General features: G+C 38.6%; 3 protein-coding genes across 8 annotated transcripts in view; 2 read left to right on the top strand and 1 right to left on the bottom strand.

The window, feature by feature from the left end:
• Positions 1–3,790: 3,790 nt before the first annotated feature.
• LOC106175680 (sodium-dependent glucose transporter 1A-like) lies at positions 3,791–7,454 on the bottom strand. Of its 2 annotated transcripts, none has more exons than XM_087002401.1 (3): positions 7,358–7,454; positions 6,164–6,455; positions 3,791–5,725 (listed from the first exon to the last, which is right to left on the bottom strand). In XM_087002401.1, exons 2-3 carry the CDS (start codon positions 6,423–6,425, stop codon positions 4,581–4,583), a joined length of 1,407 nt encoding a protein of 468 aa, XP_086858527.1. In that variant the 5' UTR covers positions 6,426–6,455; positions 7,358–7,454; the 3' UTR covers positions 3,791–4,580. The 2 variants fall into 2 exon arrangements, with proteins under 2 accessions (XP_086858527.1, XP_013413251.1); XM_013557797.2 differs by lacking the exon at positions 7,358–7,454 and adding an exon at positions 6,777–7,318.
• Positions 7,364–12,150, top strand: LOC106151117 (sorbitol dehydrogenase-like). The gene is made up of 9 exons (XM_013524214.2): positions 7,364–7,480; positions 8,765–8,798; positions 9,104–9,274; positions 9,647–9,800; positions 9,953–10,071; positions 10,248–10,313; positions 10,535–10,710; positions 11,127–11,248; positions 11,459–12,150. The coding sequence occupies exons 1-9, from the start codon at positions 7,418–7,420 to the stop codon at positions 11,616–11,618; spliced, it is 1,065 nt and encodes a 354-aa protein (XP_013379668.2). The 5' UTR covers positions 7,364–7,417; the 3' UTR covers positions 11,619–12,150.
• Positions 12,151–12,669: 519 nt separating this feature from the next.
• Positions 12,670–27,485, top strand: part of LOC106175758 (heat shock 70 kDa protein 12A) — a 34,088-nt gene continuing 19,272 nt past the window's right edge. For 4 of the 5 annotated variants that reach the window (XM_013557918.2, XM_013557910.2, XM_013557902.2 and 1 more), the window contains exons 1-2: positions 12,670–13,387; positions 21,308–22,275. In XM_013557918.2, the coding sequence (XP_013413372.2) occupies positions 12,793–13,387; positions 21,308–22,275 (1,563 nt within the window). In that variant the 5' untranslated portion in view covers positions 12,670–12,792. Of the gene's footprint in view, positions 13,388–19,095; positions 19,118–21,307; positions 22,276–27,485 lie in introns of those variants that run through there. The other variant, XM_086996881.1, reaches the window with a different exon arrangement.

Below are 27,485 nucleotides of genomic sequence, written 5' to 3'. Positions count from 1 at the left end.
TTGCATTCAAAATGAACAATATTTCTTTGAATATTTAGCCAAATATAACTAATTGCAAAATAATAAACTGTGTATGGATTAATATTCTATGGACTTATTTGTTTGATATACGGGCACTACAATACGTGCATAATTAACAAAGTACAATTAAAATTCTCTCAGTGAATGAAGTATCAAACATGGATGACAATGAACAAAGGCCAACAAAGAAAAGAAAAGGGGAACCTGAAAATTTAAATGTATGCAAACATACTCTGAAGAAAAGACGAATGAATGAAAGTCAAACTGAATGACAGTGGACGTAACAAGAATAAAACGGCTTCTCACACAACCAAACGCCAGCATCTACTGAAAAACGTGCTGTCAAAAAGGCTATTTTAGTCTTGCCAACAACTCCTAAGAGAAGAGCCAGCGTCTTTGAAAAGCTGATCAGTTCACTTGAAAAACAACGTTGTTCGAAGTAGTCAAACATGGGATGTTTTATCGCCCAAAGCACCGAACTCGAGCATCTTGATGCACGTTTACAATGCCTATGCACACCGTACATACATGTGTACACTGCTCCTATACTGCCTTGACATTTCTCATGGATTATTCCCAAACCATTTTTTACTAGTAAATGGAAGCAATTTTTTAATCGTGTTTTAATAAATTTTCGATAAATTAAAGTTTTTTAAACTGCATTTTTAAAGAATTTTTCTTCAAATTTTTTCCAATTTTTTCGACTAATGAATGAATGCAGTTTTCAATCGCGTTTTAATAACTTTCGATATATTAAAGTGTAAATGTTACACCAGTTTTTTAAAACTGAATTCACATAATTAAACAAGCAAAAATACATGGCCGATTCTAAGTCATATAACAACCATAAAAAAACGTTATTTCGATCTCCATATTTTCCAAATTATCATCTGTGAAAATGTTATAGACCCAACAAAGGACGTTCATATCATGGTCTTAGCACAGCAACGGTCAGATGTGATTCTGGCCTCGTGGCTGCAACCAGGGCTCTCAAGCGTAAGGGTATTACTTCTGACACGTTTCCTAAAATTTGATCAGGAATAATATTCCAGGCTAATTTGTTTACGATTTGTTGTACTGCTGTAGTGCCAGTAGGCCGATAATTCAGCAATTCACCAGGTTGTCTATGGAGTTCAGTTGGTTCTCTTCATGGCCGCGGTAGCTGCTCAGTCCCTTGGTTCTGCAAGTAATCTGCCAATACAATTGCTTTTTGTGGATGGGAATTTTCATCTTGTAAATTGAAATTGTTCCTGAGATGCCTTCTGGCAAATGGGAGCCAGTTAATTAGTTTGCCAAATATTCTTGTATCCGATCTGGTTCAGGTTTCCATCGATGTCTACCAATGTAGTTTTGATACCAACTTGAATACCACCCCGGATACAGATGCTCCCAGCGACCCAAACAGTTTTTTGTTTCGCAAGGAACGCTCCACACAGTGTTACAGAGGTATGGCCAGACCCTTACAGAGAGGCCAAGCCCAATGTGTTCAAATCTTTCCACTAAGAAACGTACCCACTGTTCTGACGGTTCTGCTACAACTAAATAAAGGCCACCTAGTCAGTTGAGAAAGAAGGGGAGATTGCCATCAGAAAGCGTTTTCATTGCCCTCTGTGAACTCCAGACTGATTGCAACAGGTTACTATACCAGACAACTTCTGAGGAAGCCACTGTGAACTACACAACATCGTTGTTCTTTTCTCTGAATGGTTTGGGAGCCATCAACTTTTTACATCACAGGAACCATGTGGCTTTCGACATGAGGCCAGATTCCGTTTGTACCGCCTTAGTCTTCAAATGAGACTGCATAGACACCCCGAGGAAACCTACGACAAGGCGTGCGTGTGTCGCTCCTACAGTGACTGGGGGCGGTGACAGCATCAGTTTGTGGAGTGGAATTTATGTTAGTGCGAAAACGCCAATGGTGATTACCGACGAAAACCACGTTAATTTGGGAATATTCTGGCAACCACCTTCCTACCATTTGTTAGAGGGCACATCAGGAACACTTTTATTTTATACACTGAGAATAAAATTGGAGTCATTTGACTCTCTAGTCAGAGTCCAGCACCTCTTGACCCTCATGGAGATAATATGACACCTATGTATGGGTCAAATTACCCCACTACCAGAGCTTTAGACTCTCTTATCAGAGTCAATCACCCCCTGGCTCTCATGGAGTCAATCTGACTCTAAAATCTGAGTCAAATATCGGGGACAAGTGTCTGGCTGACGCTTTTCACAGACTCTTTTCGCTCGCTGGACAGTAAGCTTCGTTCCATTACTTGTGATGGCAGTGAGCATCATCCTTTGTCAGTATAAACATTACTTTATTGGCCATAGTTGGTTTTATGCATGAACAAGTGCTTTTCTATGTGATTCTGCATGCAGAACTCGTGCACTTAATTATTACTGGCCCGGACTTTCAGTTGCCACACCCTTTATGTGATATGTTGGTATACAGGCCATCAGGGTTTGTTTCCAGGTAGTAGGTTTGACCTACCAATGCATGTCATTGGTATATTTGTAGTAGATATATATGTCGTTTATTACCAGATGTACAAACTGTTTGTTATTGCTCTTTTATCACCACATGTGACTAACATGGTCTAGTGGTTAGGCTGTCCGCCTCAGGAGCGGGAGGACGTGGGTTGGAGTCCGTCCGGGGACACAACCATCTGAAATGAACGACACTTGTTGTCTCTCCCCTTGGCACCGTTGTTGTTGTTTTGTTCATGATGTGCCAAGGAGTCAAAATTTCCTTAATGTGGGGTCATGCTGAATCTTTTGTAGGGATAAATCAAGGGATGAATGGATGTGTGAATGGAGTCAATTGTGACCCTCCTGTGGGGTCTGGAATGGCATTTCTCCATCGGAGTCAACTTGACTCCAATTGGGAGTTATTTTAGGCACCACTGCTGGACTCCAAGTTTGGAGTCACTTGGACTCCGATTTTATTCTCAGTGTAGGATGAAAATGCCCGTCAACACAAAGCATTAATTAGTATTTGCAGATTACTTGCAGAACCAATTAAGGCTCTGAGGAGTTATCGCGGCCATCAATATGACCAGATCTTAGCCCTATAGACAATCTGTAGGTTGACTTCCCTCGCAGAGTCAACGTCCTAGTCGTCTTAAAATAAACCGGGGTCAAATTGGGAAAGCTCTGATCGATACCCGGAATCTTATTCCAGAGCAAACTCTAAGAAACATGTCAGAAGGAATGCCTTGCCACTTGAGAGCTATGGTAGCAGCCAGGTGAAGCCAGATGTACCGGTACCACCGACCGTTGCTGTGACTAGACGCTGAAATGAGCTTCCTTTTTGGGGCTTATAACTATCTCCCAGATAATAATGTGGAATATATATGGACATCCAAATTGCGCTTTAATTGGCTGTTGTATGACTTAGAATCAACCATGTATTTTTCTGGGCTTAATGAGGTTAATTCAATTAAAGAAGTGATGCCGCAATGACACTAAAGAAATTATTAAAAGTTATTAAAACACGATTTGAATCCTTGTTTTCAATTATCAGTCAGAAAATTAAGAAAAAATAAGCGAATAATAATGATTTGGAAAATCTTATCTCATTATTTGTCTAGTCTTTATTTTAAAAGTACTGGTTGATTTCACATTTTCAACATTGAATTCTTGTTATATGTTTAAGTTGACAATGTCATGTGTTTTAGCTACTTTTGTCGCTCTTTTATAGTGCATGTACATGCACAATCCAACTTAAAGATGCAGAATAAATGTTATTTTATACAGTATTATATATGTTATTTTAAGTAGAAATTTTAATTTCTTGTATTTTCGTCACTAAAAATGAACATTCAAAATATTTTCTGTATTTTGACCATATATTTGGTGCCACTCTGCAAAAGATTTTGAAAATCTTTAACCTAGGGTGACCCGTTCATCGTACCAAGTATCAAATATAGCCTATTGAATAAAATAAACGCACAGTAATTAAAATAACAATACTTGTTTCTTGCACAATAAAGGCTACATGTCCACATAGGGGAAGCAGGCCCGCCTTGACTACAATATTTAAGTCCTTAAATTCACCCTCTAGCAGTATTTCCTGCGATATATTCACAGAAGCACTATAGTCTGACGATACATGCAAAATCAAGCTTTTCAATTTCTCAATCAGTTCAGTCTAGAGCAGATCGTCTCAAATTTTCTCAATAACTTTATGTTAATAACTTTTACACATACGGTACATGTACACATTTCGTTTAAAGAGCCATGATTATTCACATTAAAACTGAGAATATCCGTCCACCTATAATGGCATTTCATCAATGTTAATCGGCTCTATAAAATGCTCGACCCCGCCATGGTCAAGCATGGGTATTTTACACATTACCGTGACAGCTTTAGCCTTTTCTTTTGCACCAAGGTTCCGTAATTATAGAAAAATTCAACAAAATATGTCAAAAGATACTGATGGTTTCTATGAAAAATTTAGTGCACTCAAGAAATTCTTGAAATTTTCAGTAATCACCACCTCAACACCAAGAATGGTCGTCGTCTTTTTACAGCAACACGTGTCACAGCTACAGTGCAGTATTGGTGTAAGACAACATTTGAGGGTTATCTGCCGCGTATTCTAGTTTGTCCATTTTCTTCATATCCCCGATACTTCGTTCTGTTTCATCCTCACGCTGGTACCGATCTCCGTGCAAGTGGCCAACAACACTGAGCAGGGCAACCATCACCACCACGGCTATAGCGTACCCCAACACGTTGTACATGAACATCGACGGCCCAAAGTTCTCATACAAATAGCCGATGAGGAAGAGGTAAGCAATTCCACCGATAGATCCACCAAGAAGTAGCACTGTAATGGCCAGGCCGCTCATTTCTACGTAATGGTCACCCAATGCAATACCTGAGGGAAACAGAGGTGCGATGAAGAACGCCATTGGTTGGGTGAAGATCCAAAGCATGAGGGGCTCGGTATGCCCCCATATATTCAACAGGATTGCCGAAATTAAGACGCCGGCTGCCTCTATAATGATCAAAAAGCGGACAGGGACCCAGTGGGCTACGATGAACCCGGAGAAGCGGCCAACAGAGAAGCTGATCCAGAAAACTACATTTAAGTAGCTTGCTTCGTCCCCTGAGAAGTTGAGCTGATCTATGGCATAGGATCGGATGAACTTACCGTACAGTCTTTCCCCGCCTACCGCATTGAAAAAATGAAGAGATAACAGTATGAACATTTGGAGCCCAAAACAAAAGTTACCATCGGCGCAGGTGGCCGGATTGATGATGCGGATAAATTCTTTGACTCCATGAACTCTCTTCTTACTTTCAGTTTCGTGGTCAGCAGGATGGAGGACATACTCGGAATATTTCCACTGGTACACGAAGAAGGCAAGGGAGAGAGTAGTGACGAGGATGGCAACGATTAAGTAGGCATATTCAATCCGGGATTCCCTTAGGACGCGAGTTATCGTAGTCGAGATTGTGGCGTCTGTCGTGTATTCCAAACTTGAAAGTGTAGGGGGCAGGGCGGTGGTAAACACAGACGTTATGTTCATTGAAGTATTTGTGAGGGTTGTTGTCTGTATGTTGGCAAGGAATGGGTTGGCGATCAGGGGAACGATCATCGAGCCGACGCCAAAGCCCGTGTGTAACACGTGGAGTGGGGAGGCAGCGTTCTTTCCCCAGATGGATAAAATCAGTTTTTGTCCCGCTGCAAAGAAACAAAATGACAATGTGCAAATGACATGACTAAATTATACTCCCAACCTTGATAAAATTTGCAATCTCTTTTAAGAGAAAGAAAAAACCTTTACCATTCCATGGCCCTTGGGAACTACCAAAACCAAGGTTAGAGAACTAAGACTAAGTGCCAAAGAATATACAACAAGGCACTCTAACACAACGCATAATAATATCCAAATTAAGGCAAACAATTTAGCAATGATTGTAGATCAACAACATCTTTTTAAAGAAGACAGACCATATTGTGTAGTACTCATATTACACTTTTGAAGAATTTTTACCGACTAACGAAACTACCTTCAAAATCTATCCTCAATAAGACTTGTGATATTTATCAGTAGAACGACCCCTTTGCCCTTGCTATCATAATGGGTGGAGAAACATGGATAATGGATAATTAACTAACCTATGTTGATGACCCCTTCACACGTTCCTTGCAGGAAAAATATGAACCATATAAGTCCTGTCCAAGGTGACCATGGTACGGCCACTGACCCGGCTGACATAATCACCAAACTAACTCCGATCATCAGGTCGCAGTACAGACGCAGTTTGTCCACCAGGAACCCCCCGATCACCGCCCCGGTGAAGAAACCCGCGCTGCGTCCAGATATGGCACGAGACACTTCCTCATAGTTGGTGCCAGTGCGCAGAATGAGGTCCTGCATGGTCGGCCCCGAGATTTCCAGTGACAAACCCTAGAACACATATATTTTACGGTATTTATTGATTGAAAATAAAGGATTTGCATTTTTTTTCAGAGGTAGGAGGTCAATTCTATTTGAAATCAATTAGACACAGGCGGCTCTGGCGTCAATGACAATTACGTGGTCTTGTTCCTCTCTGTCGATTCTTTGAAATTTTTTATGCTGAGAAGGCAGAACAAGATGGAATTGCTTCGCATTCTTCCTTTCCCAGAATGATCCTGGAATGGTGTCCATTGTGCAAATGAAGTGAAAAAAAAAGATAAAAATTTACAGATGCAAATAGACGACACTGTAGAAGTTTGCAACACTTACCAGACAGACCCATGTTAGAATGAGGAACACGGTTTTCACAACACGAAATAGCGTGGACACGTAAAAGAGGTCTTTTATGTCCTCCGTGCTACTTTCAACTGCCGGTTTCGGTTTTTCGTCCATCTTGTGCTCAGCTTTCCTTTAAGACTTGTTTCAAGTTTTGGTACGTCTTCTTAACACTTTGTTAAACCTTATTTTGGGGCGTGTGTGTGTCTTGTATAAGATTGTGTCTTATCTCGTATACCATCTCGTATACTTAGCGATTTAAAACACGTTTCTGTCTTGATATATTTGCGAATGTCTATGCAGGATCACATGTTGTCCCGCTTTTATAAAAAAGGTATGAAATTTGTTTTAACAAATGGCATCAACGAAACAAAACGTTTATGGAGTAAGGAAAATATCTTGTTCAATTTTGGGGCTTTAAAATATCAGTGTTGTTCGGAACTTGTCAAACATGGAATGTTTTACTGACCCCGTATACCGGACTCTGACATCTTGATGCATGTTTACAGTGACTAAGTCTATATATACTGCTGATAAACATTGCCTCACTAACCGTTGCATCTATCAGTAGTTACCTCTTATCTTCGATACCGGCAGTGAGGAAACCTAGATCTTACTGTCAGTGCAAACACATCATGGCCGCTGTTACGGGTGACCAAATAGCTGCCGTGTTACACGGAAAGAATGATATACGACTGGTAAGAAATTAATGAACCTTGAAAGTGGAACAGGAAGATGAAATTGACGGCTGTGTGTGTGTTAAATAGTTATTGATGTCAAAACGGTGTCCAGGGTCCCCAAGATGTCAGGTGTCATTCAGGTGTTCCACGTGTGGGGGTATAGTAATGTAACAGTATTCTGGGTTTCCACTTTACATTAGCTTTGACGCTGGCACAGATTTGGTTGAGGTTTGTAACACAAATGTGCCACATCACACTATTTTTCAATGGTGGATTATACTGTGTATTTACTGTACTTAAGGTGTTTTGATGTTTGAATCAAACGTTAAAATATCATTTGTGACTTGGACGTATAAAACGAATCGTGTAACTTATTGATCAAAATAAAAGACGTTAGCGACTTATCCAATTCCTAACGAAAAAGTCCTATAGGATCCTATAAGATCTTATAGAAAATTGGGCCAATTTCCTATAGGATTCTTTAGGATCTTATAGGATCCTATAGGATTTTTTCGCAAGGGAATAGGAACACGAATACATCCATACTTTATGATAACTTTAAATACACATTTAACCATTGACCAAATCGAATGTAAGAGAATTGTTTTAACTGAAACATGGTGAATTTTCACATATATAAAAACCTTTTTTGTGAGGTCTCGTACATTTATTTAATGGAGTTTGCGAATGTACATGTTGTGTAACAACTGCAAAAAAAAAAAAAAAAAAAAAAAAAAAAAAAAAAAAAAAAAAAATCATATAATCATGATCCACCAGTACCAATTACGCCCACAGCAACACGTCTAATTGCATAGAAGCTACTTTGACATAATTACGTCCGTACATCGACCTCATTAGATGTTTGGTTTTAGATCAAATGATTACCAAGGAGAAAACGTGCAACTATTCGAAAACAAAAAAAACCAATCTGTGAAGCACAAAATTTTACATACGAATGCTTCATTTCAAATTTAAACAACTTTAAGTAAATAATATAAAATCTGTTAAACTATCTTGATTTTAAAGTGCGTTGGCTTTTTTCAAATATATATCTGGATATTGCAATACAAGAAATCGGGAATATGACTATTTGATTAATTCATGGTGCATATTGGTTAAGAAAGAAGCTTGATGTACAATGTGCAATGCAAACAAGGCGCTTGCCCATCTCTTATTTTTTTAGACTGCACAATCTGATGGTGATAAACTTAACTTGGTTAACAGAGAACCACGTGACAGGAGCGATATATTTTAAAGATAGTTTGAAATTGAACAGATGCGTTTTTATTCTCTTCATTTCAGGAAGAGACTCCAGTTCCTCAGCCAGGAAAGGGACGTACGTATAATTTATATCTCTTATGTAATAATTTTCCAATTTACACCGCGTAACCTTTTTAAATGTATGTCTATATCATGCATTGATAATAAACACGACCTACTGTTCGCTTTTTATTGTTTCATTTCATTTTACTAACATATTTTGATAATACGACACTGTCTGGTTATTAGTTACAGTAATACTGTTAATACAGTTAATAGGAAATATGATCATCATCAGTAACAATACATGTACTCACAATCGTCTGCAAGTTATAAATAAATAATAAAAAAATAAAAAATAACACGTGGTTTGTTCCACAGAGGTTCAAATCCGAGTCCATTCTGTGGGGTTGTGTGGCACCGACTTCCACGCCTGGCAGAGAGGGTACTTCGTGACAGACGAGCACCCCCTGGTGAAGCCCTTCATATTCGGCCATGAGAGTAGCGGGGTGGTCTGTGCCGTGGGGGAAGGGGTCACCGACCTCAAAGTGGGTAGGTTCTGTACTTAACTGTACAAATGGTAGCTAGAAAAGCACTCGCAGACCTCCGTCAAGACAAACAATTAACTAATAATTAACCATGAATTAATTAAAATTCTAATTACTTTAAGATAAGTCAGCGCATTTTTGACCTATCCAGGAAATTTCATCAAAATCCGCCCATAAGTTTTAGCATAATGTTGATAACAGACAAACAAACTAACAAGCTAAGAGAACAAAAAATATAAGCTCCTTTGAGAGAGGGAGAAAGAGAGAGAGAGTTTTAGATATATAGATATTTAGTGCTGATATACATAACATTTCAATTAAAAAAACACTTTGCACCCGGTGTCACAATAATATCTAGTTACATTATCACGTGCAGGTGACCGGGTGGCCATTGATCCAGCACCTTCCTGTGGAGAATGCGAGTTCTGCACTAAAGGCCGCAGTACCCTGTGTCCAAAACTGAACTTGTGGGAACCTGGCATGGGACATCTCAGACAAGTTATTGTCCACAAGGCCGCTCTCTGCTATAAGTAGGTTATCGATGAAGGCGCCCAGAAATGAATCAAATCGCCGAGCAAATCAGTAATTAACAGAGTTTGATATAACCCAATGCCTTATTACATAAAAAGATATGTCTTTGAATAATAGTACGCAGTAAAAATTATTTTCTAAATTTTGACAGAATGCCAGACACAATGACATTTGAAGAAGGTGCCCTTCTGGAACCGTTTGTAGTGGCTGTGTACGGCTGTGAAAGAGGACAGGTCAGAGTAGGGACGACAGTCCTTATCGTTGGCGGAGGTGAGAAATCAGCTACTGGCGACGCTAGAACCGCGTGTACAAAATATGAGAACCGTTAGTAGAGCTTTTAGAGCATGGAGATTAAGCAGGTATGTACTTGTCAAAATGTTGAAAATTCCAAGCTCATGGTACTAGTAGAACGCTCTGCCTTCACGTCTGTTGTTTTTGTGTCACAGGTTCAATTGGAATGCTGTCCCTTGTCGCAGCAAAAGCCGCTGGTGCGTCCAAAATTTGTGTTGTCGGTAAGATATGTTTATCATAACTTCAGTTATATTAATTTCTCTTGCATATATGGAAAAACGAAAAGCTAATTTTGTGCTGGCCATCGATACAGATATTTACTAACGTTCTTTCGAATTACAAGTTTTCAAGTTTTACTTTTTTTCACTATCTTTTTCTTCGTTCAACTATTCCCCCATTTGGTTCTCATATCACAACGTCCCTTTTAATTTCTATACATTAGATATTCGTCAAAGTCGCATTGATTTCGCCAAGAAGATGGGGGCCACACACACGGTACTGGTTGAGGGCAGTGACACGGCAGCTACAGGGAAGAAGATAGGGGAGATCATGGGGGACCTGCCCGAGGTGGTGCTGGAATGTAGTGGCACGGACCCAGGAATGCAGACCGCTATACACGTGAGTTGTAGCCAAGGCACTTTCAAAGGGGGTGGTGGTATTTTTTCTGAAAAAGTGGACCTTTTACCATAGAAACCTTTGTGTAGGCCTACTTATTTTACCCAGAACTGACTTTTTCTAGGCAAAACGGACGGTTTGTTTGAACCCCCAAACCTCCACCTGGCTACAGGCCTGTAGCCATAATTACTGCTTGTGCTGAAAACAGTTTCTTGGTTGTCTGTATGTAACTTTCTCATCAGCATCATCATCATCATTATTATTATTTCTGTTGTTGTTGTTGTTGATGTTGTTGTTATTGCAATGTTTTACATTGCGCTTTTCTTTGAACTTTTTTAGATTAATTAATTAATTAATTTTTATTTATTTCAATAATTAGTCATCTAATTATGATAATTTTAATCGAATGATTATCGCAGGCCGTGAAGAAAGGTGGTAAAGTGGTGTTGGTGGGCGTGGCTCCCCAAATGGCAACCATACCTGCGGCCATGCTGTTTGTTAAAGAGGCTGACATTCTGTGTGCCTTCAGATATGGGAACAAGTGAGTAACAGTGATACAATACCAAGTACCTTATTTCTAACATATTCACGTCAAGTTAAGAGGTACGGATAGGCCTACTAATTTCATGTTATTTTGGTTATTAATAAAAACGCCACTTGTAGTAGGTCTATTTCACCGTTCAGATCCGTGATCAACATATCATTGGATATACTGTGGCCCCTTTCTTCTATCTGTATTCAACATTTTCAGTTTTAAGAATTCCTTGGCTGCCATAACAGCGGGTGTTGTGGACATCAAGCCGATAGCGACCCATTCCCTCCCCCTAGAGAAGATTGTCCACGCCATGGAGATAGCCAGTACTGGACAAGATGGTGCCCTGAAGGTTATGGTGCAGCCTGGCAAGATATAAATACTCGACGACCAAAACTTTGCCTCGATACAGCTCAAAAATATGTTCCCAAAGACTTGGTTTATTCTAAGATTGTGTTGTCACTACCTAAAAAAACACTAGGTTAATTGTAGCCTCTCTTTTTCTTTACCTATAGCCTAATAACCGCTTTGTCAGATTCAGACTATTCCCTACAGTTTGTTTCTTCCAAATAAATCAGGCTGAACGGAAACTGATAAACTACATCTTTTGTGTCAAATACCTCTGCTGTATTAGACTGGAAAAGAGATATAGAAATGGATTGGAAGCACCATCTACATATAACCGGGAGGTTATGGGAACAGCCCAAGGCATGCATTTAATGAAACATGGATGTAAACTCATGTTAAATGAAATCATTGCCTAAAACTTGCAAAGTTATTATATTACTTTTCACATCCTCAAAGCGGTTCCTGATTGTTTTTGCTTAGAGCAACCAACCGCATTTGCAAGTCATCTTTCACATCTATCGCAATGACATATTCTTTTCCTCTAAGAAGCTGATCAAAACAATAGCAGATTAAATATCTTCTGAAAATAAGTGTTTTGTTGATTTCATTTATAACGTTCTTAAAATAGATAATCTGTTGATAATTTGGGTAATTTCAAGACTAGAAGGTAAAATTTGCTACAGGCTTATTCTTTTCAATGTCCATTTTGTTTATTGCGTCATCACAAGGTACATATGTTGAAGAATATAAACTTCGGCTTTTTCAAAAAACCAAAAGATCATGTGTTGTATGTAATCCACGTAATATACTATTTTTTCTTGTTTTTTGAAAGATAAAATTCAGAAAGCTGCGAACTCTTCAAATACGTGTATCGGTATGGACTTGTAATATCGCTTGATGAAAGTAACGTAGAATAACCAGATAACAAACACAAATTTTAATATTCTAAAATAAATACAAGTGATTTAAACAACCATTTTACCTTAGTTATAAGGATATCAAACATTGAAAGACTGGGGACCGACACTTAAAACAAGAGCGAGTAACGAGTGTGGAGGGGGCGTTACGCATTAACAGAACAGCGGGCACTTGTTTTCAAACCAACTTCATTTCATGTCATGGAAGCGTGGCAGAGCGCAGGTTGTTTGTAGTCGTGCTGGAAGTTCCAAATTTGCTCCGACGCCTAGTCTGGTGGATTTCGAACAATGGCTTTTACAGGCAGTTACGAAGTATCTCAGGTTTCCGATTCGGGGGATGTTTCTGATCAGGGAACATTTCGCCCCCTGAAAGAGTTAGTGGAAGAAAGCCTTCTTGCCCGTGGTCAGGCCGGGAAGGCCTCTCAGTCGAACGGTGTGTTCACAGATCAGCTGCTGGACAGCCTGGAGGAAAGCTGTGTCGATGACGACGATACCGGCCGCGTAGGACTGGATCTTACTGTGACAAGTGCGCTAGATCCCATCGCCAACGGCAGCACTGAGCCTGTTGAAGTTGAGCATCCTGTAGTCGGGGACCTCAACGCGACTGGCTCGATGGCAGAGAGCGCTACACCAACCGAGAATGTTACTACCACAACAACAGAGGACGCAGAGGGCAATAAAGTTACCACCGTCACGAAGACCGTGGTTGAAGACGGCGGCATGAAGACAGTGAAGACAGTGACAACGGGGCGTGGGGACGAGAACGCTGGAGAGATGAAGACGGTGAAGACGACCACGACGGAGACACACGGCTCGGGTCCCGTGAAAGAAGAGTCTGTTCAAGTAAAGCGAGTGCAGTGTGTAGCTGTGCGCGTAGTCAAAGGTAAATACTATGTGTGCAATTATGCGGCGACGTGAATGAATTTAAAACCACTGTGCATGTGCTAAAGTTAAATATTTGCCGACGTTTGAAATTAACTAAATTTGTTTTTTACGATGTGATATTTCAGCAAAGAACTTTTTTGCAGAAGAAATCCAAAACCTACACGCGCACAAATGTATGTGCACAATGGTCACAGTTGATAAAAATATTTAAAACCTGAATTAAATAATTGTTTGAAACACATGCCAACTAAACCACCGCCGTTTTCCCAGCTGTTTCTTTTGTCAGTGTTAAAGACAGGGTGTCAAATTGTATCAGCAGAGGAGTAAGCACCCCTAATTGGATTAATCTCATATATCCACTTCCCCTTCTAATTGATTTTAGGAAACCATTAACATCTTCCACCCTGATAGCCATCACTTTCCACTTACTCCCTATTTACAACTTGAAGCAAGGCCAATATTCACTGAATCTAACTAGCTTATTAGTTTGGATCACTTAATTTAAATACAATCAAGAACTCAATTATACAAGAGAAGAGCAATGCAGGCTACTTGCTCCCCCCCCCCCCCACATCCCCCTCCACTACTCACGCCCGTAGGCAGGTCGTGGGGGAGGGCTTGAAAGAACAGTTAGCCCTTTCAGTGGAATAGGTCCATTCTTAATCAAAGTTTGATCTAGGATCTATGTCATATTTGAAGTTTGGCCACTTATGGGGTAAAGAGGTCCACTTTTTCAGAAATAGAACCCTCCTTGGAAATTGCTGGCTACAGGGCCTGCAACTTCACACTTTTGAAGGCTTAATTTACACATCAATTCTAACATGCAGTTATTCAGTAAACAGCAACCGCAACCCATATATCTTCCTTATTTATTTGAAGTTAGATATTCTTTACATTCAGCTTTGTACAGTATTTTACTGTAGTTCTGAGAGGTGGACTGCGCACTGTGATTATGGATGTCAGTGGTTTCAGGACACACCCAGTATCCAGGGCTGTGTGCACATCTGCTTTTCATTTACAGATATGGTCCTTGCTATATCATAGCACACATTCCAACAGATGGAAAACTAATGGAGCTTTGGCCCACATAATTGTGTCAAGACCTCAATATTACTATATATTTATTATTCGTCACCCCATTATGTGGCAGATTTTGGATATTTGTTTTCTGAAATTTGTGTTCTCTAGTTTGAAAGAATTTGATTGGTTGCGCATGAGACATATTTTAAGGTCAGGGCAGATTTTTTTGCTTACAGTCTTTAAAAAATAGCTGAATAGTTGTAATAAATCTTTTTTTTCATGAATAGGTTGTACATTTTTAAAAATCCAAATGCAGGTTTGGTGAATTTGGAGAATCTTTCTCCACAGGACCTTGTGTTTACAAATAGTCAGAGTGCCAGTCCCCAGCCTTGACCAAGCTAACAAAATGCCATAATATTTAGAATTCTGGCCTGAACAATTCTGGAAACACTTGCCTGTTTCTTATTTGGTGAATCATAAGAGCATGCATGGAGTGTAAGGATTCTTAGCTATGTGGTCCTCACCCAAATTCTGCAATATACATTGCTAGGGCTTTTGTTTTTCAATTAACCTTCACCATAATTTTAATAAGATAAGCACAATAGTTATCATGCTGAAGTGCCCATTTAAATTGTCAAATGAATATTGAAGCAGATAAAATACAAGCTCCTGGCTTTTGGTTGGGGAAATCATCAAAGCATCTCAAGTTTGTGTCTATGCAATGTCAGAAAAGTGATACTGTATTTTTGGAAAACAGTTCCTACATCATCCATGTTCTGTAAACACATGTTTTATAGTTCGGGCCGGTTGAAGGATAGTTAGGAAGCCAGTGCTTGAGATAGCTGCATTAGGGTGTGGTTACATTTTTAGGAGTAAAAAACCCGAAGGTTCGCTTTAAGCATTGTGGTTTCATGCATGCAAACATAAAACCTATTTTGCTTTAATTCTTTATGATAGTAAATATGTAAGTTGATGGGTGGTAGAAAACAAAAATAAAATGTCAGAATGAGATACGTCATTTTTTTATCATGTCAAAATATTTTCTGGTTCAGCATGATGTGTACTTCAAATTTACACTTGAAATGAGGTTAGCTTGCCCTTGTGGTTTTTGCTGCGCTCTTGGTTGAATTAAAGGATCTGAGAACTATAAAAAATACTTGCTCGCATTCCATCTCAATCACTTTGCTTTTTGCAGATATTTAAAAAAAAAAAAAAAAACCTGCCTCTGGAATCTAAATTGAATTAATGATGACCTAATGACCTAAGAATATATAAAAAAATAAACAATTTTGCTGTGAATGCCTACTTCATAATCACAGTGAACTATATGATGAATGAAATGAAGATTGAATTGAGAAATTGATGCAAAGTGCAATGATTACAAATAGATGACATTCTTGGGTAAAAGAATGCTGGGAAAATCCTGGGCATTTAGCCTATGTCTTTTTATAACCATGTGATGTACAATGTGTATCTCATGTATGGGCTGTCCATAGGCTAGTTAGAGGCCAGGTCAGTGGCAAAATAGCTCGGTGAGTCTTCGTTCTTAAACTTAATGTATGTACTTAGTGGTTTTGAAGTGTAGTTAGTACTTTTCTGAAATATCAACTGTGAAACTGATGTGAAGATCATCTTGCTTTGTGAACACCATTTCCTATGTAAAGTTACATGGATTATAAGGTAATGTACAGGAGAAAATAAGTCCATGTGTCAACAAGAATATGGCTACAAAGGAAGAATCAATATTAGTGGTGTATTTTGATTGCATGAATAGGCATCAACTAGTGGTGCTTGTATTCATTAGTGCTTGCCTTAACAGAGATCAAAATACCAAAGATTAAGGCTTCATTCACATGCAATGTCTATTTTCTAAATTCTATTTTCTATTCGCGGTATGTCTTATGATCACGGTCTGTGCCCTGAATATCCCGCGGCGTAATTACTGGCAGCGCGAGCCAGTTACTATAAGTTACTATAAGTAACTGGCTGGCGCGGCCAGTAATTACGCGGCGGGATATTCAGGGCACAGACAGTGATCATAAGATAGCGCGAATAGAAAATAGAATTTAGAAAATAGACATTGCATGTGAACGAAGCCTTAGTCCAACAGCCCCCAAAACAGTTGAGTAAACACCATCAGTAATTGTGAAATGGAATATGCTCAGTTGTATGTTTATATAGCTCAGTGGACGGGGATTCAGCTCTTGAAATGTAGCTCTCATAGTAAAGGATTTTAGCTGAACTTGAAAACCTTTTTATACCCCACAAAGTTAAATTTTATTGCTTAACTTATATCAGAAATAAGATTTTTAAGTAACATTTTAAAGAGCTTTTTCTGTTTCTTAAAGCAATTTAGTTTATTTCAGTTTATTCTGGCTGGGCATGAGACTTATTTTGTAAATGAAGTTAAAAAGAGCGGGAAGTAAAGGGGCTGCATCATGTTGCTAACTAAATCACCATTAATGAGGGATATGTTTGCAGTGAGAACAGTGCTTGACAATGTTCCTCTTTCTAAATATTAATAAATGCTCAGTATAAGTTATAAAAAATAAATTCTAGCTGCTTGGCTTCTAGCTTGTTAGATATTGAGGAGAAAAACTATATATTTACAGAAATTAAAAGGACATACAGATGTGGTCTCAGTTAGATTTTATGTAATTGAAAATGTAATTAACATTTAAATTGCTCCAATAAATATTAAAATCTGGATTTTAAATGGTGTTGTACATGTAAGTGTGAGCAGGTAACTATTAGTATTACTAATATTGTGGATGAATTTGAAGAGTAAAGTTTTTAATGAAATAAATCTGATATTAAATTTATTTTTATTTTAAAGTCCGAACCAGTTCATGGTTATTGTTAGGGAAAGTCTGGTCAAAAGAAAGAAGTGATAAAAGTCAGTCCATTTCTTCAGAAGCCAGGCATTTCAGTAAAACTGACCTATGTTTGCTTAACTTTGGATTGGTTAGTCTGGACAAACAGTTGAATCACAATGATAACTTGAACAAATAAATTTGTGTTTTTGTTGTATGAATTGTTGGTGTACACCTGCTGAAGTATATGGCTTATTGCCCATCGGGAGCTTTGATCTCTTGACCTTCCTGTATCTTTACAAATGGTGAAATTTACTGAAACTTTCAGGGGGTTACAGTCAAGATTCATTGATTGGTGTGAAGGGGGGATTCACTCGAGATATAAGATACTAGTATATAAGATATTATACATTTCGGATATGGTAACTGTAAAACTGGTGAACATTCTGTTCTTTATTGAATATCTTAATGTACTTCATTAATTTGTGTACTGTATCTGACTTAACATACATGTCAAACATTGTGTTTTGACCAAACTGAATTATTGATTTAAACAGTAATTGCTATCCTATAATCAGTACAATTCAGTGATGTAAACTAGTGCTTACATGTAGTATGCCCTTGCAAGTGGTGTAGCAAGTTGAACAGAGCAGTAATGGGTATATTTGCTGGTTAAATTTTTACATGGTAATAGATGTTGTCTCCAGCCAATATTACATATTAAATAGTTATTTGAAGAGTATCTTTGTAGCATTGTATTTCAATTGTACACAAACTTCGTGCAGGTATGCCGCCAAGTTTTATTTTTACCAACTGCGGCCCTAATTCTGCTCATGTGCACTTTTCATGGGAAGAAGAATGTCTTAAGGGTTTGCAACATGTTCCCTTTCCTGCACTAATTCTTGTTAACTTATGTTTTCATTGTATACCAAGACTTTTTTGACCTGAAACGTGTAAGAACACACGTAGAAGTCCCTTTGTAATGTTCTTATGGTCTTAATGGTGAACAGTTTCACTCCAGAGAGAGCACATGAAGTATGATCACGGCTCTCGGATTTTTTACTGCTTTGTGCAATGTCCTACAATCTGGCAATGAAAATGTTTCTACAGGTAAAGAGCATTTACAATATTTTTATGGTTGTTTTGGTTGTAGGATGAGAGCATGTTGATTGATGTCAATGGATGTTAACATATTGAAGTTTGTTATTTTCAAAATAAGATGGCATTGGCTTGGTTTAGAAGCGAAGGGGGGTTAGTCAAACTAATGGTGAAAATTTGCCCCCTTCCCCTCCCCCCCCCCCAAAAAAAAAAAAAAGAAAAAAAAATTGTTGAATTTTACTACAAAATACCAGAGCTAGTTCAAAGTTAATCAAAACCAAATGTCAAAATGTTTGAATTATAGAAAGCAGTTTTGAAAAATGTCTTTCTAAAAACCCATTAAGCCCAGAAGTATGGTTAGGGTCAGCAGACATTTAACTGAAATTCTGTTGATAATGAAGTCCAGGTTTTTCTTTGATGTCTGTTGTTTTATCAACCAGTAGCAGTATGGACCAGGTGATGTTATATGCATAATGATAGCCAAGAGGAAGTCTGGGATAAGAACATTTTATCAAGGAAACTGGGGATAATATGTAGTAGAATGACGATAGTGCAGAGCTCCTGCTTTTTAAAACTGGCTTTAGTTACTTTTTCTACTGTAACAGCATCCTTGCATTTGGCACATGAACCTCCCCACAGTAACAGTGAAGACTAGGCAGGTGCTTGCTTATTTGACCAGTGAAATATGTGGCCTGGTGCTGGATTAGATCAGGGACAGGTGCTCTGACCAGTGAGTAGCCACAGTGTATCCAGATAACCCATGAAGCTCTTGAGAGATGGTGGATTAATTGGAACTTGTAAGCATCCATGAAGATAAGGCACTGGATATGACTATTGGTTATTATGGAGAGGGCTGGATAAGATTTATTGAGTTGCAATCTTATCTCGCTTTCATTTAAAGTCCAAACATGTTTTGACCATTTTAAATTTAAGATATATTGACATCTCTTTCCTTCTAAAAAAATCTTGGGGAGAGTTTTTCTAGATATACATAATAATGGACCCAGATGACATTGCAGGCTCTCTGAAGAATGCTCTGAACATGCAGTGGACCAGTCATAGAACTGCAATCTGGTCTGGGATCAGCTCAGAATTTACCCATAGATCACCGTTATATGTGGCCATAGTTGGCATTCTTTCCTCTCCCTTTTCTGTGGCTAGTTCAGCTGATCAATCATGTTCATGGTTCTGTGGGAGAGGGTGTGCCAGAATCGTTCTCTAAGGCCCCATACAGAATAGGGGACTAACTAGTCTGAGGGTCAAATATAGTGATCCCCAACAAAGATTGCCATCTAATCCGCTAATAGACACTGAATAGATAACCTGTTGGGAAGTATTCAAGTGGGTTGGCCATATTTGACCCTCTGACTAATTTCTCCTATCCTAAATGGGAGGGTTATTAGGAAGCATGCACCTCATTAAAAAAAATGACCTGAAGTCACCCATTTGTGTCGTAATACAAAAGGCATGAAAAGTCTGATTTAATGCTTTGGTTCTCAATGTTTCAACAGTGGCAGTCTGAAGGTACCCTTGTGGAGTATACCAAAATGTAAGTCAACTGTGGTTTTGAAGATAATGGGGTAGCTACTATGTGCTGTTTGTGTCAGAAATGAATGCAGCATCTGTCATTTCTCATGAAAAAGCTGTTGATTAAACCAAGAAGAACCATAAATGTTGGGTTTAGAATGCCACCCTCCCTATTGAGAGAGATACATGTACTTGTGTAGTGGAAGAGGAATTTGAAATATGAAAGCTGATTTTTTTTTTGTTAAGTGCACAAAGATTTAAAACCATTTTACAACACATTAAAAAAGTCTGCACTACATTTTCCTACTGTGTGTGTTTGGAATTGCTTGTAGTAACCTATAATTGACTTACTAGTAAGTAATGGATTCTGAGAAATGGTTTGTTTTTACTGTCTTGTATTTTAAGTTCTTGAATGGCTTCCAGAAATCATTGTAGGAAGTGGACTTTTTGTTTCTTTGAGTGTGCATTTCACCCAGCAGGTGGCTGTATTGAAATAACTTCTATCTGATATCAGGTGATTAGGAACGGTGTTTTCTTCCAGTGAGCAGACATCAAGTCTAAACAATAAAGTACAACATGGGGTTTAGAAATGTTGTTGGCTCAGGAAAATCTCTGATTGTTGCTGATTTATCTGATTTATCATGCACACTTTCTAAGATATGAAAATTCATGATATTTACTGATTTGCCTCAAGCAGTTATTATAATCAAAAGATTAAAAGCAAAGAAAAAAATATGATGAAAATGAGGAACAATGGCAAAGCAAAGAAATACCAAAGGAAAACTGACTGTATGTGTAAGTTAATTATTTTCTTAACACCCAGTCATTTGCACAGTTGGACTCTTTAAAGTTCTTTTTATTTCAGACTTCGATTAAGATTAGCAGGAAGAAAAGACAAAAAACCTAATAGAACTTTTTAAGGCCATGTTGTAAGACTGCACAGTATATCTGCCACAGGATGTTTATATTTAACTGTGCGTTTCCCTCTTTCTCTTTTTCGGGTTGGTTTGGTTTAACTCATTATCTTGGTGTTGGCTGTAATTTTTTGTTTAAGTTTGTTTGATGCTGACATTCCATTTGAGTCCATGACCACATGTTGCTGTGTTGGCTTTGAAAGCCGCAAGGTTTTGTTTTTCTAGCCTGCTTGATAACGGACCACATGCCCTGCTGAAGATAACAGCGTCTGTTGGCATTGTTTAAATTACATCCTAGTTGGAGGCAGTAGCTATATTATACCTGGTTTGCTTTTTGAGCTAAAATTAATAATGGCGTTATACAGAAAATATAAGGAGCAACTTTATTTTCAAAATTTTCCCAACTTAAGTTTGGGAAATTGTAGATGGAAATTGGGTTAATACTGTTTTTTTATTCCAGACATTCTTCATCCCATTGCTTTTCATCAATTGCAAGTTGATTTTTTTGAGGTATTGTAAATATTCCTTAAACTTTTTTATTTTCAGCTGATGCCAGTGGCAGTGTGATAGAAGATGAGATAGAGCCAGTGTGTCTCCATCGCAAGCCAGTGATTAACATGGACTCCCTGCACCAGGAAGGTGTGGACCCCATGGAAGAGATGCAGTGCATGAAGGAGATGGAGACTCGAGGTGTTGATGGAGCAGAAGGCCTGGAAGACAGTTGTACTGCCCCGCTGTCTACACCAGAGCGCAGTGTCACCCCAGTAAGCTGTGAGGACAGTGGGGTGGCCAACGAGAGTGCCAGCAGTCCCACCACTACAGAGGACCCCCCTAGCAGAGAGCAGACTCCAGTGAAGGAGGAACCCATACAGCCCACTCAAAAAAAGAAGCAGCAAGTTGAGATAATTATAGTGGATGGAGATGAGCTTCATGATGAAAACCGTCCTCGTCTGAGCCCAGTGTCCCCCGTGTTGTCCTCGCCTGGGTCCCAGGCTTCTACAGACGGGAGTCGACCCAGCAGCGGGGTGGACTTCATAGAGGGAAGGTACCACAACTCCTTTGACGTGCCAAATTCACCCTTGTCCCCTAGCACAGCAAACAAACCCATGACACCAAACTCTGCCAAGATCAACGCAGATGTCCACCACCCTCACAACCAGGAGAGTGCCATACAGGCACACGACCGCATGTCTGTGGATTCTGGGACGGGATCTGAGCGTGTCCGCCATCAGGGGCATTTCGTAGTTGTTGCCATAGATTTTGGTACCACGTATAGCGGTTACGCTTTCAGCTTCACTCGGGATCCCGACAGCATCCATATGATGAGGAAATGGGAGGGAGGAGACGCGGGAGTCATCAACCAGAAGACGCCGACATGTCTGCTGCTCTCTCCAGAGGGAAAATTTCACTCCTTCGGCTACTCTGCACGCAATTTCTTCCATGACCTTCACCCACAGGAAGCCAAGAGGTGGATGTACTTTGACAAGTTCAAAATGATGCTTCACCACAATGCGGTAAGATCTTTTTGTAGACGGTGGTGACATATGTTAAATAAAATTACGGTAGACACTTGAAAATTTCTTCACTTAAAATTCAGGAAAACATCTTTTAATTAATCCCTGAATCCAACTTGGCCATATTAGGTGACAAACTTTTCAAAATAATTGAGAGGCCCATTTTCAAGTTTGATGAAATTTTCAAAGTAAAAAAACATTACCTTGGTGGAGAATTGTCTTCCAACAAAATTTTCAAGATTGACTAAATTTTCAAGTTTTTACCGTTTATACATCATTGCTTTTTCATATGTTCATCACTAACTTATGCCATTTTGTTAATAGTGTGCATTCCCCAGATGCATGTAAAATTATTGTAGTAGTTTTATCATCTACTAAGTATGAGCCAACCACACATAAACCCAACAAAGGCCTCTCCACTGTTGATCCCAGTGCAAAAAATCCAGCTTTTGTAGACATCTAACTGTAACTCCCATTTCTTTTGACTGTCGAGCATTTTTATTGCCCAATTTATGTATTGAACCAAACAGAACCTTACACATTAAAAAATGCATTTTTGATCGGCTGCCAATTCTACCATGAACTTTCCTTCTCTTTAGGCTCCCTTTTTTATTGTTCATTGAGTAAAATGCTGTTTTTCTGTGCATTAATGAGTGATGTCTCATGTGTTGTGACACAGATAGATGTGTAGATATTTCTTCATCTCAACAACAATCAGTGTAAGACATGTAATGATTGCTGGACTCCACTTTGTAGTCTGAATTGATGGAAGTGAATCATTTATGCATAAGGTTGCAGTGTCTGAAATTTATTCTCATGTGGTGGAGCTTTTCTGTAATGGTGTGCTTGCTGTGTTTTCTAAGTCATTCCAGTAGTACTGGAGTAATGGGGAATGTTACATATGCATATTTAGATCTAATTAAATAACAACAGGTGCTTTAATATAGCTGAAGGTCACTGAGGTGAGTGTAACTCCTACTGATGAGATATATTTTGATTGCTGGTGGTGGTGTTTTGACCTGTAGAATGATTTTGGACATTATTGGTTTACTGTAAAGTATGAACCAAGATGCAATTTCACATTAATACTGGGGATGTGAACAATTAATGTAAGACCAGAGTGCCTCTGCAGTAAAAATATTCTAAAGCTTTGCAGGTTCAGAAACCTCCATATTTATAGTAATTTGTAGCATTGAGTAAAAAGGGGGCAAAGTAAGGAAAATGATATCAGTGCGGTTTGCAGTGGCATTCTAAATACATATGTACATGTACCAGTAGGTTGAATTTTAGCTCTTTCTAGTCAACTAAGGGGCCAGAACTGAAACTTGCTATTTGAGTTGTAGCATTTAGCCCAGATGTAAAGTTATTTGAACTGTTCTTTGTGTGTATAGTATCATGACAGTCTCCATGGAATTGTTGAAATTGACACATAAACAGTTTGGTTTTCTTGTCTATTTGACAGGCTATGTAATGTGTTGTTAGCAACTGGATGCGGCCTTGACAAAGTTTGTGGCACAATCTGACTTACAGTTAATTAAGACTAAGATCTGAGCACAATTATGACTTAGACCCAATTATAATGTGAAAGAACACAGATTTAAGCAATCTTGAAGTGTTTTGGCATTGTCAATAAAACTTTCCAAAAAAACGTGCATACTTTTGGAAAAGAGAATAAAGAATTGCCGTCTCATCTATTTTTAAAGTTTTGTAATTAGGGTTATTATTGAGAACTAATCTTTGATAATGCCATCACTTCTCAATTTGACAAAAAAAAAAAAAAAAAAAAATTAAATTTTTAAAGCTTTCTTGTCAATTCAGCACCATTTTGGCTCCAACATTTGATCAGGAGTTAAATTTGGGACTAATTGGTTTTGTTAATTATAAACCCATTTAATTGATTATTATGTAATTACTGGAAACATACTGCAGGTAGTGTATTGGATGAAGGACAAAATAATTTCAAAATGGTTTTTGGGCTGTGGTTTAGCTGTCTTGAGTATGAATGATTAGCACTTCCGAGTAACTTATTATTTAAGAAGTCTTTTTCAAGACTTAAAGCAACATCCACATTAATATCATTTCGATCATTTGACTGAAAAGGTTAAAGATCAGTTTCGTGGCTTTTATGCACGTAAATTTGTACTGGGATTTAAAACCAACTAACTTCGTAGCTGGGGATTGGAAAAAAACAGATACCTATTCATCATTAAGAGCAAGGTTAACTTCCTTGTATCACTGGAAAGACATTTATGGCATTCTCTGACTAATCAACATTTGAGCATTGTTCCTTCTATCATTGTTTATCACAAGTGTTGATATGCAGTGATGCCAGCAGATGGAAATCATTTAGGTGGTGAGAAGTTCATTGTTTGTTGTAGGGCAATGTATACAACGTAGTGTAATCGACTTCTCATATGGTGATCCACGATAATTGACTTGAGGACTGACAAGGGTGTTAAAATAATATAGCGATTGTTGAAGTGGTACGTGACATGATGTAAAGTGATGTCTGGTACAGACACCATCTTGTTATATGGTACTGACACCAGTCTTGTTATATTGGTACAGATGCCAGTCTAGTTGTTATACTGGTATGGACACCAGTCTTGTTGTAATACTGGCACAGATGCCAGTCTAGTTATTATACTGGTAGGGACACCAGCTTGTTGTTATACTGGCACAGATGCCAGTCTAGTTATTATACTGGTAGGGACACCAGCTTGTTGTTATATGGTACTGACACCAGGCTTGTTATATTAGTACAGACACCAGTCTTGTTGTTATACTGGCACAGATGCCAGTCTAGTTGTTATACTGGTACAGATGCCAGTCTTATTGTTATACTGGTATGGACACCAGTCTTGTTGTAATACTGGCACAGATGCCAGTCTAGTTGTTATACTGGTAGGGACACCAGCTTGTTGTTATATGGTACTGACACCAGGCTTGTTATATTAGTACAGACACCAGTCTTGTTGTTATACTGGCACAGATGCCAGTCTAGTTGTTATACTGGTACAGATGCCAGTCTTATTGTTATACTGGTGTAGACACCAGTCTTATTGTTATACTGGTATAGACATCAGTCTTATTGTTATACTGGTATAGACACCAGTCTTATTGTTATACTGGTACAGACACCAGTCTTACTGTTATACTGTTACCCTGCTGTACAGACTCCAATCTTGTTATCATTCTGGCACACACACCAGTCTAGTTGTTATACTGGTTCAGACACCAAATTAGTTGTTATACTGATATAGATGCCAGCCTCGTTGCCATTAATTCTGGTATACACACCAGTCTTGCTATTATACTGGTATGGACACCAGACTTGTTGTTATACTGGTACAGACAGCAGAATTGATTTTGCATGACAAGTTGATTTACGGGTACCAATGTTTGGTTCTGTTTTGAAGTAGAGTCAACCATTTATACAAAAAAGACCTTTTTACAATGCACATGGTTTCACTGATAATCTATACCAAAGAACAAAATTTAAAAATGTTTTGAAATGAAAATATGAGGGTTTTATTATTTGGCATTATATAAAAATCTGATGTGGCACTGGTACTTGGTGAAAAAAGAGAGTAACCCTTCTGAACTGCTTCAGGTGTTGCTGTCAGAAGTGTTGAGATATCTGCAGCAAATTCATCTCTCCTGAACTGGAACTGCCCTGGCATGTAAATTAGGCAGCTTCATGAGTGGACCACCTAGAGTTGCAGGCACTGATCTCTGGTCTGGGCAGGTGATCGTGAGGAGATCTGATCTAACTGTTACAGAACATTGAGGCTATAAGGTCAGGGGAGAGAGGCACAAGTATTGGTATTTAATAAGAAAGTGCCGCCTGGGAGGTAGCTGTCCAGGATTTGGCCTCATATCTCAGTCTGAGCAAGCTAATTAAGCTATAACAAGGTTTTACCCCTTGGACCAGTATTTTACATGTACAAGTTCTATTATCGTATCTAACATCTAGATGCTAGAACAATATTACGGTAAAGAAAAGCTATATTACAGCCGTAACCAAGTTTTACCCCTCCTGAATCAGTATTTTAGATGTAGAAGTGCTATCATTGTATCAGCTAGCTAACATCCCATTTGTAGAGCAGAGATCAATCTTTCCTCCAAGGAAAGTTGACAGGAAAAGAGCCATTATGAGGTCAGGGTAACATGAGCTAGGAAAACTCTCGAAATAAACGAAATAAACCCAATATCAGGAAACACATCACACATGCTTACCTCAGATGAAGATGTTGTTTTGGTGAAAAGGTGAAAGGGCATAATTAAAACCACCTGGGAAAGTAAGTTTTTTTTATAAGCCAGACAAGAAAACTGGTTTGGAGCCAGTGGGGTCTCCCTAGACAGATTGCTGTAAAGTCTCATCCCTTGGCTCCATGTGATACCCATCTCAGATAGATCTTCTCTTCTTCCCAGTGTGGTGCTGGGTTAAGGGCAACATGATGATGATGTTGAGAAAGGGCCCACAGATATTATAGTTGAGATGTGGACATGTATGTCTAGACTATTGTTGTAGTGGTTGGGGTTCTTAGAAGTAACAAATGCTAGTGTATGATTCATACTACTGGGTTTCTGAATATGTGTCATGCTATGTAGATGTTAAAAGGAGTAAAACCACAACACAATTGAAACTTGTCCTTCAGAATTAACTCTAATAAATTGAAAGAATAGTAACCATGTCATTACTAATAGAAAGCTGGGTTTAATTTGGCCAGAGGGTGTGTGGTATGCCTGAAGGTGACAAACGCAACTTCTTAGGGCATTTTCCCAATGAAACTGTTCTGCGTAGATCAATCCAGCTGTGTTGGGACTTTCCCTGAGTACAATCAGATGAACTGAATTGGGAATGCACCCTTAAACTTTGTATGCTGGAAACAGACTTATTGAAAATTATCTTTTCTTCAGCACATTTTGAGATATTTTGAAAAAACATTACTAGTATTTTACATTGACAATTAGAAAAACTGAAAGAGGATCGTTATAAAATATGCCTGCATGTCCAATTGTTACATGTAGTTAAGAACAAAAAATAGTTTTAAATAATATTATAAAATTTGCCAGTTCTCCTCCCAAGCCTTAGATAACCTCAGGAAATATTTTTGGTTACACTAGCTAAGTTGTGGATTGATATGCCTAGCATGGAAGACTCTGACTTAATCTGTATATGAATTAATTTTTGGCATTAAAGATAT

Source organism: Lingula anatina, chromosome 1 (assembly GCF_051362555.1).
Source record: "Lingula anatina isolate TDL-2025a chromosome 1, LinAna3.0, whole genome shotgun sequence".
NCBI lineage: Eukaryota > Metazoa > Brachiopoda > Lingulata > Lingulida > Lingulidae > Lingula > Lingula anatina.
Note: the sequence above shows the minus strand (reverse complement) of the source record. Positions and strands in the feature narration are given on the sequence as shown.